We start from the raw sequence: 12,626 nt of genomic DNA, 5'->3' as shown, positions 1-12,626 counted from the left end.
TCTGGTTAGTGGGGATTACCGAATGAGGGGGGGGGGGTGAAACTGGGCCAAAATCTTGACAGTTGTGATGTGTGCAGGCTGTTACCCTTTTACACCCCTTTGAGAATTCGGGTCATTCTTTGAATTCCTTAATGTTACCCGACTTCTACACGTTCTCTACTGACAGTATGAAGATATTCAGAGCTTTTCTTACCTTTCTCTCTCTATCTCTTTCTCTCTCTCTCTTTCCCTGTCTAATATTCATACAGTGTAGTAAGCTGCTCAGGTTGGCTGGTGCGTTCAGTGCTGGTGGGCGACTATAACTGTGTGTGGTGGCCTGGTACATCTCTTTCTCATGACCGAGACCTAATCCTGCATTACAACACACACACACAGTAAAGCGACACAGCTAAGGTTCAAGGCAGAAAGGTGTACATGTTGTTTGGAAAGATATGAGAGACGGGGGTCATAAACACACATCTTCAGTGCTGTAGGGTTTCTGTTCATCCATAGACAATGCTGTGGCTTCGAGCAGGTACTGTCTCTATCGCTAATCCTTCATTTTGATAAATAATCATGGCTATTCTCATTTTTTTTATTACTGCTATTCTTTTAATTACCAGGCCTCAATTTAGTCAATATATGTGTGTTTTTGAGTGCATGTGGACTCCAAACAAACTTTCATTAGGTGTGTTGTGTATCTGTAGACATTATTTGCATTTGCTAAGTCAAGCCTTATAATAATACTGTTTAAACTTTGGGTTGAGGATAAACTTCTGTGTGTGCACTGACTAATTTTACATCATTTGACCCACCAATCATGTAGGTTGTATTTACTTTTCTAAGACTTATGATTCTCACCTTGACAATGAAAATCCTATAGGCTTAACTGAGAGTCCTGTGTCATATATAACCATTATATTATAGAGACTTCGGGTTGGATCTTGGGCCAGTGAGCAATCATCCATAACATATCCAGGTCTCATTTCAAAGTTACCTTGATGAATGTTTCTTTTACAAGTGTACAGTAAGATGTTGCATTGATCGCGCTGATGGGGTGTGTATGCATTAAGTCAGGTGTCTTTCAGAGAAACCCAGGGCCTTCTGGGTAGTTTACTAATTGATAAATAATGGACTTTGCTCTGTTATGCTTTACTCTGGTGAGAATTAGAGCTTAATAATTAACAGACATGATCACACATACAGTACACTGATCTTGGGTCGGTTGAACCAGCTGGACAAAAGTTAAGCCCTATGTTGGGCTTAGATAGCTCAAATTTTGTTCAATATTGTAACGTCTGGTGGCCTGTTGCACCATCTGAAACTACGATCAGGCGCAGCTACGCCCAGCGTAGACGATGCTCTTATGCGTATGCGTTTAACTGCAGTAAAAATTACGACGCCATTCACATTACTACTGTATGGTTACAAACTTAAGTTTACTGCCACCAGCTAATAGATGACAAATGAGAGTTGTCTGTTCTCTCACATGTTTGCCAGTATTGTATATTGAAGGCTTAGGTTTTAATCTGTCATTTACCGTAGTAATCACAAATTACATCTTTTTGTAATTTGTATGGTAATGACTACTTTGACGCTCTTAATCTCATAATAACAAATTTTATGCGCCGTTTCACAGTCGGGGTCACATATGCACCCTTTCTTTTAAAAAGGGTACCACCCCAGTTACAGCTCTTGTACCCTTTTTCCTGAAATTGTATAAGTGTGGTGTGATGCACATTGTATAACAGATATATGGAGATGCCTAATGATAGGGATGCTCACATTGACCATTTAACCGTTAACCGAAGGTAAGAATTTATGACCGATTAACATTATCAGTTAAAATAAAAAAATATTTGTTAATAAATGGTGCGTGTCGTCATGAGCCGACAGACATTTCGCCACTTTTCTATCTTTAATTTGTGAATGTCCTGTAAATGACACAAATTATTGCTGCCCTGATGGTCTGATAAAGTAATAATTTGTATCAGAAATTATTTGTATGCGTGTTTGGAAGCTGAACGGATACGCGCGCGTGTCCACGCAAGATGATGCGGTCCGTCTCGCGCACATCTGGACAGACGTTCGCTGGTGGCCTCTGACCCTGTCCATAAACATCTCTCTTTTTGCACAAACGGAGAAAGACGACGCAAAAGCCAAACTTTCTGAAAAGCGTCCTGCTTTAGAAATGACCACTGTGGTAGATGAAAAAGAGACAATCTGCTCTTTTTTGATATTAATCCTCTGGACCGATCGCGTGCTTTTTTTTGTCCTTACTGTACCTTTTCTCTGCCAATTATGGCTAATTCATAAACTTAATTGTAGGTTGCTTATGATTGTCATACTTTAATATAATTCAATTGATGAGTAGTCACATATAACTCTGGGCGGTAAACTCTCTCCCTTCAATAAAATGATTCAACAAACCACTATTTTATGACATTTACAGCTGGACACAATCCTTACTCTCTTGATTAGTGATTGACCAATATGTTTTTTATGGCCGATACCGATATCAAAAAAGCTGTATGGCCGATATGAGGCCGATATAACACAAATATTATTACCGTGAATAAGAGACAAAAAGAAAATTGGGCATAACATTTACAAATATACCCTTTTGAAGTACTTAAAACATATTTACAAGACATAATTAATGTGGATCTGACATCTCATGGTACTAAATGGTTTAAATAACATTATGTTAAATAGTGTATTATTGGTAATAATAATTAAAAAATAATAATTATTGGTCAATTTACTGTCTGTCAGACTTTGGCTTTACATTGAAGGACACTGAGTGTCTTTTTATTACAAACATTAAATTTAAGTAATAGAGAAATTTACTGGCCGATTAAAAAGATTTATCGCCCAATGTCGGGGGGAAAAAAATTCAAATATTGGCCGATATATCGGCCTCTGCAATATATTGCCAAAATTACGTGATTTAACTTACCTCGGATGAGCCACCTGCATCCGAATATGACTGTTGTCGAAATTTCTGATGTGAATAAAATTATTTCCAGTCTCTGTTATAGTTACTGATCCTATGTTACCTGCATTACATTGATTTATTTTTTTTAATAATCGTTTTACTCCTTCTGTTATATTTAATCCTTCATTTGCTTATAAGAAATTGCCCTACATTATGAAAATACAACATTAAAAATGTTTAACACTAACAGAGAAAAATATGAGAGTTAAGCCCGCAGTATAGTCTGTTTTTTACGTGTACTCTAGGGGTGTCCTCGACTAAGGATTTACATATTCGAATCAGAATTGTCGAATCTTTCCATAGTCGACCGATAGTCGAATCATCTATGTTTGTGTGCATGGGTTGGGAGGGGGCTAGACCAGGTACAAATTGGTAACTTTTATTTTCAAGCAGCACACATAAACAACTTTCTGATAAAGTGACCAAAACTGTCTTTCAAGTAATAAACGAAGACAAAACTGACGATGCATTTATATATATTTTTTTAAGGTAAAATGTAAGGCAACATTTGTTTAATTATTCCTCATAACATTTTAAAGCCACGATCTACAGAACATCACACAAAAATACATTTTAATAACTAAACCTAAAAAAATAACACAGATGATCCTGCCTTGGAAACTCCGGCTACAATGAAGTGTTTTTATTTAATTTGGAGATAGCGCGTCAAAGCAGTCATGACCAAAAAAACCCGACAATTGAGAAATGACAAATAATTTGTGATTGATTGATTGATTGATTGATTGATTGATTGATTGATTGATTGATTGATTGAATTTATTTAATTGTATCGACCACAATGTCTTACACAAAAACACAAAAAGACATCAAATACAATTGAGGATAAAAACACAATAAAGTCCAAGACTTATTTCCATTGTGGTCCTCATAACAAAACACATAAACACTTAACAAAACATAAAAACAAATTCTCATTTATAAATAAAAAATAAAATTATCACGTCTAATCTGCCGCCCTATCTTGTAACCAAGATTTGATGCTCCTTTTAAAAGTGTTCAAACTAGGAATCAATTTAATTTGTTGATCTAACTTGTTCCATTGAACTGGCCCTATATAAGCAAAGGCTCCTTTCCCTAACTCTGTCTTACATGAGTAAGGACGTAGTTCAGATATACTGCCCCGAGTATTAATATTGTGTGTGTCCTTTACCTTAGTTATAAGACACCGCAGAAATGATGGGACACTACCAAACTGAATTTTATGCATCATGGTCAGTCTTGACATAATAACGCGAGACTCAACGGGAAGCCAGTTGAGCTCCGCAAATTGTGATCGACCTACATGAGACCTGTGTCCCAAGTTCAGAATGACTCTTATTAATTTATTCTGTGCTGTTTGCAGCCTACCTTTAAGTCGGACCGTAAGGCCTTCAAACCACGACGTAGATGCAAATTCAAAATGACTTAGAATTAAAGCATTAGCTAAAATAATCATTGTTGACCGTTCTAAAAATTTTGAATTTCTAGCTAAAAACTTTGTAAGCCCGCTTACTTTATTCAAAACCTTGTTTGCCATATTTCTGCCATCCAAGTTATTTTCTAAGATACACCCAAGGTATTTCACTGAGGTTTTTGTACTGACCACAGCATTATTTAATATGACCCTTAATTCCGAACATCTATTCAGTCTGTATTTTGACCTGAACAAGATGGCCTCTGTCTTACCAACATGTAAAGACAGCATATTATCAATCAGCCAGTTGTTTACAGAGGATAGTTCTGAACTCATAGTTCTGATTGTGACTGTAAATGATAAAAACTAATCTTTATATACAATTCATTAAACGTTAATTTATAACAAGAAAAGCACTGAAATTAATGATTTTATAGACACTACGCGTTATTATTTAGCACAGAAATACCTGCTAGCTTGCTTTGACTTTGATCATCTCTGTTTTAACTTTAGATACAGAAAGACCGGATGATATTATTTATTTCAGGAATCTCTTTGCTATCATTTGAAAGTGAACACTGACCGACCATAATATTAAATCACAAGAAAGACATTCGTGTCAGGCAGAAAAAGGTTCGGTGCAGATACTAGTTTCCGTTTCATCACCGAAAAAAAAAAACGACTTACCTGTTTTGTAGTTTAACTTTTGACAAGATAACCACTCTGTTTTAAATACATTTTAAAAAAAGTATACTCGTTGAAAAACATCAGTTTTTTAATGTTTAGTTTGATGAACTCCTAAATATGAGACGCAGAGCACCTAGCCCGTTCGGCTAAATTACATGCGCAAGCATGGCCAGCACGCAATAGCGCAACATCGATACAACGAAAAGCTATCCAAAATTTACAGACTTAAATTAGATCAGAATTTACGTTTATAATAAATACATTTTTTTAAATAAAATAAGGTCAGAAGTAACAAAGTGCAGAACAAATATGCAAAATGCCTCAAGTGCACGGAAACAAAACACAAGCCAAATAGTTAAATCAGATAACCCAAAGTGATTTATAAATAAAATAAAATATAGAAATTATTAAAAGAACGAAAGGCATAATATCATTTGCCAGCTTTGTCTTTTAAATGTAGAAACAAAGAGGCAATGGTTTATAAACATAGAAACCTCTTATGGACGTGTAGCCCGGTCACAGGGGTTGTTGGATTTATTAACGCATTTTAAAAATATTTATTGAAAGCTGCTACTTCACATATTATTTGCAGCATTATCATAATATGCTGTATATTAATATATTGTGAGAAAGCTGTTATATGTGAAATCATATAACATGTGCACCCATACGGCCAAAATTGAATGATCCTCATTTCATTACACATCTGCGACGATTCGACTGTGAGATGGGTTGTCGAATCAGGCTTCTCCTATCCATGCATCGAATCTTCGACTATTCGGGGTCACCCCTAGTGTACTCAAACATGCGTGAACCTCACGTACACGTTAAAAATAGACCATTCTCAGCCTTTTTGCCTAAGCTCGAGCCATCTTTAGGATGGCACAGTAACATGAAATTCAATTTATAAGCAATAAGTATTGTCACTATAGCTTATTCGGATCATTTCATTTCATTCTTTTATGACAAGATGAAAATCACAAAACAATCAAATCATTTAAAATGTTTGGTGAACTTTTATAAGTATAAAGCGTTTGTTTCTCCACCGTTTGTTTAATCACCTTCTCCTCTCTTTCATTGTCTAAAAACATTTATCTCCCTTTCCTATACTCCCCCTCACCCCCACTCTTGTTCTCCCTTCCCGTCAGTCATTTCTGCCGCTGTTATCAGTGTTTGGATGGCAGATTTATCGCTGGAGGATTTAAACATCTGGATCTTATTTAGTAAAGTCATCAGTCTATGTTTCTCTCTGCCCTCCTGGCACACACATAAAACTGTCCAAGCAGAGACCACGACCACAGCATCCATACGAACGGAGGACCTTGAAACGTTACATCACTGTTGAGTTTTTCCATTCAACACCGCCAACCAACAGTTCAATAAGTCAAATAATGACTTTTAGCTATCGATTTTGGGAATTTAGTGTTAGCTAAGGGGATCTAACTAATTACTAACCAAGTATGTTGACTCATTGTATATTACTGTATCTGATGTAAATATCTACTGAGAACAAAAACTCATAATATGGCCTGACTTTGGCCTTGAATGTAAGACTGTGGAATTTCTTTGCCTATTTTATTATCACCAAGGCAGAGATCATAAGCCCAATCGCTTATTAATAAACTTGTGGGATGATTGATTTACATCTCAAAATGGTAAACACCATTAATGATGGGCAAAGGGAAATATATAGACCACATACCTGTACTTACATTTATAAGCCATGCAAGGTAAATAAGACATTTTTAAGCAATGAAAGGTTCAAGTTTGGATATCTACTGGTGCGGGATTTAAACCCTCTGTGATCTATAGGACCCAAGCGGACCAGAGGTTTTCCCAACATTAACATCGGAATTCTTCACATTCCAGATTTGTTAGTGGTCTAATCCAGTGGTTCCCATACTGGGGGCAAGGGGGGCCCGAAATGGTGCCTGGAGGCCAAACATTAGTTTATCACAACTTATGTATAATTAAACCACAGGTTACATTTTTATAAACATAGATGAAAGTATATAAAAGCATAAAAGCTTGCTATTGGTGATGATAAAGTTTGCATTGCCCTGCTTCATGTCAATAAGGAACAGCAAATGTCTGTTTAAACTTTACGATAGTACAGACTGATGTGGATTTTAATTCAATTGAAATATTATGATTAGACAAATATTGTTTAAAATACTGTAGTGTTAGGCAAGTTAGGCTAAAGTTTGTCACATACCACTGATCTATATAAATGACTGGATTTCGCATGACGTCACAATTGTGAAGCCACTGCGCCCCCACATTGGTATTCCCAAACATTCGATTAAATTAATAGGATGTTATCAGATTTTAATAATAAAACAGTCTCTGTTTTTATATCTGAAGTCTCTCTGTGAATTATTACAACGCAAACGTCCTAAGCATGTACATATTATTTATTTAAAGTTGTAAATTTTACTTTTTTAAAAATAAGTTACTATACATTCATCTTTATTGCAGCATCAAATGAGACCGCAGCACATGTATTATTAATGATAAATGTGTTAATCTAAATAAATAATAATGCTTTGCCCATACAGCAAAAAAATATATTTTTTAATATATTTCAAAATATTTAAAAAAAATGGCCAAATAATATATTTCCTGAATTGTATTTTGTAATATGTTTAAAAAATGAATTTTTCACTAATATATTTTTGGCCATTTTTTTATTTTATATTCTAAAATAATTTTTTTTAAAAGCATTAAAAATATATATATCCTACTATCTACTTTGTTTATGTTATGAACCTGTAAACATTACCATTTTAAAAATTGTATATTTTTCAACTTTAAAATATACTTTTTAAAATTAACTTGTATTAAGCATGATTTGATTTTAAATATATTTTGGCAAAGAATACTTTTTGGCCTATGGGATGTAAAATTAGAAATGTATTTGCTTGAAATAAAACTAAATATATTTCCAAATTCAAAAATATATTCAAATAAGCATAACATTCTACAAAATATATTTTGCATATATTTAAAATATATTTCTGGCCAGATAAATTATTTTTTTGCTGTATGGGTGTACTGTATGTGCATTCAATAATTAGCTGGTTTTGTAATTATGTTATGTTATACAATATTGTTTTTGTTTTTACAGTAAAATGTGTTAACGATGTTAATGGCACGTATTTTGAAACAAAATTTCGATGCCGATATGCTTATTAAAAGCCACAACATAGGTCTTCTTATTCCTAACTTATTTAGAGAAGTAACGCTGTCCGTGTATGTTCTTAATGTCATAAAACTTTATTTACACCTTTGTCATTACAACAGAATGCAGCAGACACACTCACCTTAACGTTTTCTATAAATCCCTGATCCTTCCCGATTAAAACATTGCAAATAACATCAGAATAACAATTAATTTACGTACATGTATCTTAAAAATGTATCTTGTGTGAATGATACACTGTAAACCAGGTGAATTTAGATCATGATTTTGAATGCAAGTCAATGATGGCCTCTTCTGGGCCGGGTTTCCCAAAAGCATCGTAAGGCTAAGTAGATCGTAAAAACGATCGTACGATTCATCTTAGAATTACGGGCTGTTTCCCAAAAGCTTCGTAGCTTAAGTAGTACTTGAAAATCATCGTAGATCTACGAGTGGTCTGGAGTAATCGTTCATTCATAAGTGCATCGTAAGACAACAGAGTTACAAGGTCACCTGCAGGACAACCAGCAAATTGCACTCCTGCAATAACGATAATGTAATGTTTAAAATGTAGGCTATATTTATTTATTGGGGTTTTCTTTGTTTATTTGTTTAAATTACTTTAATATAATATATTTAAATTCAAACGAGAAATAAAATTTAAATGACTAAACATAAATGAATAAAGAAGGAAAACGTATTTGGTACAATTCTGGTAAAAGTTGGTACTAGCAAATTGATAAATGGTTCCTACCAATTGCTGCTATAATTCATCTAGGCTACAGTAAAAAAAAATGTTTTGAAGGGTATGGCATCTGATTAAAGAAACCAAATAAATATTTACGGTACAATGCAATAATCCCTAATAATAAATAAACATAGATAATAAAAAAACAAATAATAATAATCTAAACTATAAGATAAAATGCAGAAGGCTTTTTGCAGAGGGACGAGTCCTAACTAAATACGGAAAAGAATATTTCATTATGAACAATTTTAAAACATTTAAAAGGTCATTACAATAATTAAAAATATTATAAAAAATATTAGTGCACATCGGCTTAAGATCATTAGCCTAAACAAGCTTCTGCTACATATTCGAGTCATTCTATTGGTGACATTTCAGCACTTGACAAACGGATAGCGACTCGTAAGTAGTATTTAAAACTAAGCTGCGAACGATCGTTTCACGTGCATCTTTGGGAAACGCATGTAAATGAACAACGAATGTTCGTTAAGTAGCTCGTAGAAAGCGCTCTTAAGTGCTAAGTTTTATCGTTGCCCTGGTTGGGCATAGCAAGATGGCCGCTCGAACTCTGCAGTGGCTTCACTTCTCGCTGTTACGCAATCTGGTCATTTATGTAGATCAGCAGGGCCGGCCCTGGGCATAGGCAAAATAGGCAAATGCTAAGGGCGCCGCCGACCCATTGGGGCGTCCGTGCGCCCAAATTATTATTTTTTTTAATATATGTATATAAACATTTTACTATAAATATTTAATTCTGCACAAGAAAACAGCACTTATTAATGAATTATTAGTAGCATAGTATCTCGGAAGATCGTGCTTGTTAAATAGCTCTATACTGCACTGAAGCAGCAGTTTAAAATATAAACCCAGAATTCAGCGAACGTCAAGACAAAGAAAACGGAAACAACAATCAGACCGAGATGCAGAATTTACATAATGTTACACGGACCAGGTTTAAATTTCAATGTTTCTGGACAGAAATACCAACTTGTTCACTTTGTTTGGTATTAATAAGTGCTGGCCGCGGTGCTGAAGACGTGCTTGGACGGAGTACTGGTGGCACATGCACAGATATTTACGTGCAAGCCATTGGAAACTATTATTCGTTATTATATAATTATTATTCGTTATTTTACTTTATTACTTTCACTTAAGAAGAGTTCTGCACTTTTTATTTCAACATTTCTCTTTATTTAAAAAATATTTTGTACTTAAATCTATAACTTCGTTACTAACCCAACGAACTCATCTGCGCTTTCCGATAGGTTGCACGTAAGGGGAAAAGTATAGCTTTCTTCCACTTGAGAAGAGTTGTGCATTTTTAAACTTTTAAAAAAAATATCTCTTTACCAAAAACATTTTTTTCTTCTATTTAAAATCTATAGTTTCGTTATTTTACTAACCCAACTATTGACTCGTCCGCTTTCCAATAGATTGCACGTAAATATCTGTGCATAAGTGCCACCAGTACTCCGTCAGAGCGGGTCTTGGTCTTCAGCACCGCGGGGAGCAGCCAGCACTCCAATGCGCAGCTTATTAATACAAAACAAAGTGAACAAGTTGGTATTTCTGTCCAGAAACATTGAAATTTAAACATGGTCCGTGTAACGTTATGTACATCCCGCGTCTCGGTCTGATTGATGTTTCCGCTTTCTTGTTCTTGACATTCGCTAAATTCTGGGTTTGTATTTTAAACTGCCGCTTCAGTGCACTATAGCCAAAGTATGCGTGCGTGCGTGTGTGTTTGTGTTTGTTTCCAAAATATTTTCAAAATAAAGAAAAACAAGACAAAGCTGTGCAGTTTGTGTTTCTGTATAAGTTTATGAGCAAAATGATTGGAACACAATTGTGATTCTGTGATTCTAAAGGCCACCAGGTGAAATCTTGCCTAGGGCAGCAAATTGGCCAGGGCCGGCCCTGTAGATCAGTGATTGCATTTCTATACGTTTGGATGCATAAGGATGATATGAAGTTTAGCTTTTTGATTATGTGTGTGGGGTCAATAGGCTTAGGTGCAGGTGACCTTTAGCAGGTGTTGCAATGAAGTGATTAGATCATGTGGTGAAGATTTGGAGAGATTTGGCAAAGAGGTGAAGAAGGGGGGCATGAGAGATATTCAGTTGTGAAATTATTTATAGTTATGTTATATAGTGCCATACCATAAATACACATGCATACACATAATCACACAAAAAATGAAACATTTATATAAAAAATATAGATTTTAATAAAACAAACATAATATCAAAAGCATATCAAAAGTCCACTGAAATATTAACTGTAGATTTTTTATTCGTAATGGGGTGTTTCGTACATTTTGTGCATGTTGTGAAACTTATTTTATCACTGTAGAGACGGCATGCTTGTGTAAAGACACAAACAAATCCAATCTCTCTCTCTCTCTCTCTCTCTCTCTCTCTCTCTCTCTCTCTCTCTCTCTCTCTCTCTCTCTCTCTCTCTCTCTCTCTCATTCAGGTCATGATATTAACAGCTCTTTGGAGCCAGCGAACATTGACACCAGTATCCTGGAAGAATATATCAGCAAAGAAGACGACAGCACAGATATGTGAGAAGTTACCACACACTTTCACTAGAGTATTCCCTGTAGTATTTGTGTGTGTTATCTAGACATATGTAGTCTGTACCACCCCGTACTTAACTATCATGACAAATGTTGATCATATACAGTATGATAATAATAAATGTATTGGCTGTATTACAAATGTATTTTTTTCCTGCAGCTGTTTCACAGAGGTTCACAGTACTCCAGGTTCCCAGTACCCTTTGCCCCAGGGCGGGGCATCCTCTTCAGGGGGGGTAGGGTGTGGCATAAGCCCCCCAATCCCCCTGCGCCAGGGTGTTCCCCAGTCTCTGCCCCAGTCCTGCCAGAACCCTTACCCGCCACCACCTTCTTTGGGCCTCCTTAGACACAACTACCCCTGCCTGGGGCAACAGCAGAGTCACCAACACCAGCAGCCGCACGTCAAGCCGGACCACCGTGGACAGTACGCACCAGGGTAAGAGGGTAATCATGGGTGGACTCATATAATAGATTTAATATGAGGTAAATAATAGCAACAGCAGGCAGGTTTTTCATGTTAGTTTGTGGCCACACCCCCATTAAGCTTTATTCATCATATAACGCCCGCTCAGTATGTCCACCCCTTTATTGAACTTAGATAAACTTCCACAACTCTGATGCCACTGGCTAAGAAAGGTCGAGATAGAGGAGTGAACTGTGAATAAGCATTAAGTCAGGCCTGATAACTCATGATTAGTTTTGGTTTTGCAATCGGTGATGCTGTAATGTTGGTCAAGTGAAACCAGTAGGTTTGAGTGAGTTTTTTTGAGTTTCCATTAAAATTACACAAATATGTAAGCTAATAATATTTATATGAATAATATGTATATTCATATAAAGTAAAGATAAGTAGTAATTGGACGATATCATATGATAACGATTCTCTCAACCAGTTATATGACGAGGAAATTTGTAGATGGACAATGGGTGAACATGTGGTGAATGTCAAAATAAAGGTACCTTGCATCATTAGCATCAATGCATCGTATCATTAGATATTTGATTGATGCATCGACCCATATAGATGCATTGTTACTG

At 35.6% G+C, this 12,626-nt stretch overlaps 1 protein-coding gene across 3 annotated transcripts in view; it reads left to right on the top strand.

The window, feature by feature from the left end:
- Positions 1-12,626, top strand: part of myrf (myelin regulatory factor) — a 45,973-nt gene that overhangs the window by 16,857 nt on the left and 16,490 nt on the right. For all 3 annotated transcript variants that reach the window (XM_065277477.1, XM_065277478.1, XM_065277476.1), the window contains exons 2-3: positions 11,483-11,573; positions 11,749-12,024. In XM_065277477.1, the coding sequence (XP_065133549.1) occupies positions 11,483-11,573; positions 11,749-12,024 (367 nt within the window). The remainder of the gene's footprint in view (positions 1-11,482; positions 11,574-11,748; positions 12,025-12,626) is intronic.

Source organism: Paramisgurnus dabryanus, chromosome 23 (genome assembly GCF_030506205.2).
Source record: "Paramisgurnus dabryanus chromosome 23, PD_genome_1.1, whole genome shotgun sequence".
Taxonomy (NCBI): domain Eukaryota; kingdom Metazoa; phylum Chordata; class Actinopteri; order Cypriniformes; family Cobitidae; genus Paramisgurnus; species Paramisgurnus dabryanus.
This window is presented reverse-complemented; position numbering and strand designations above follow the sequence as displayed.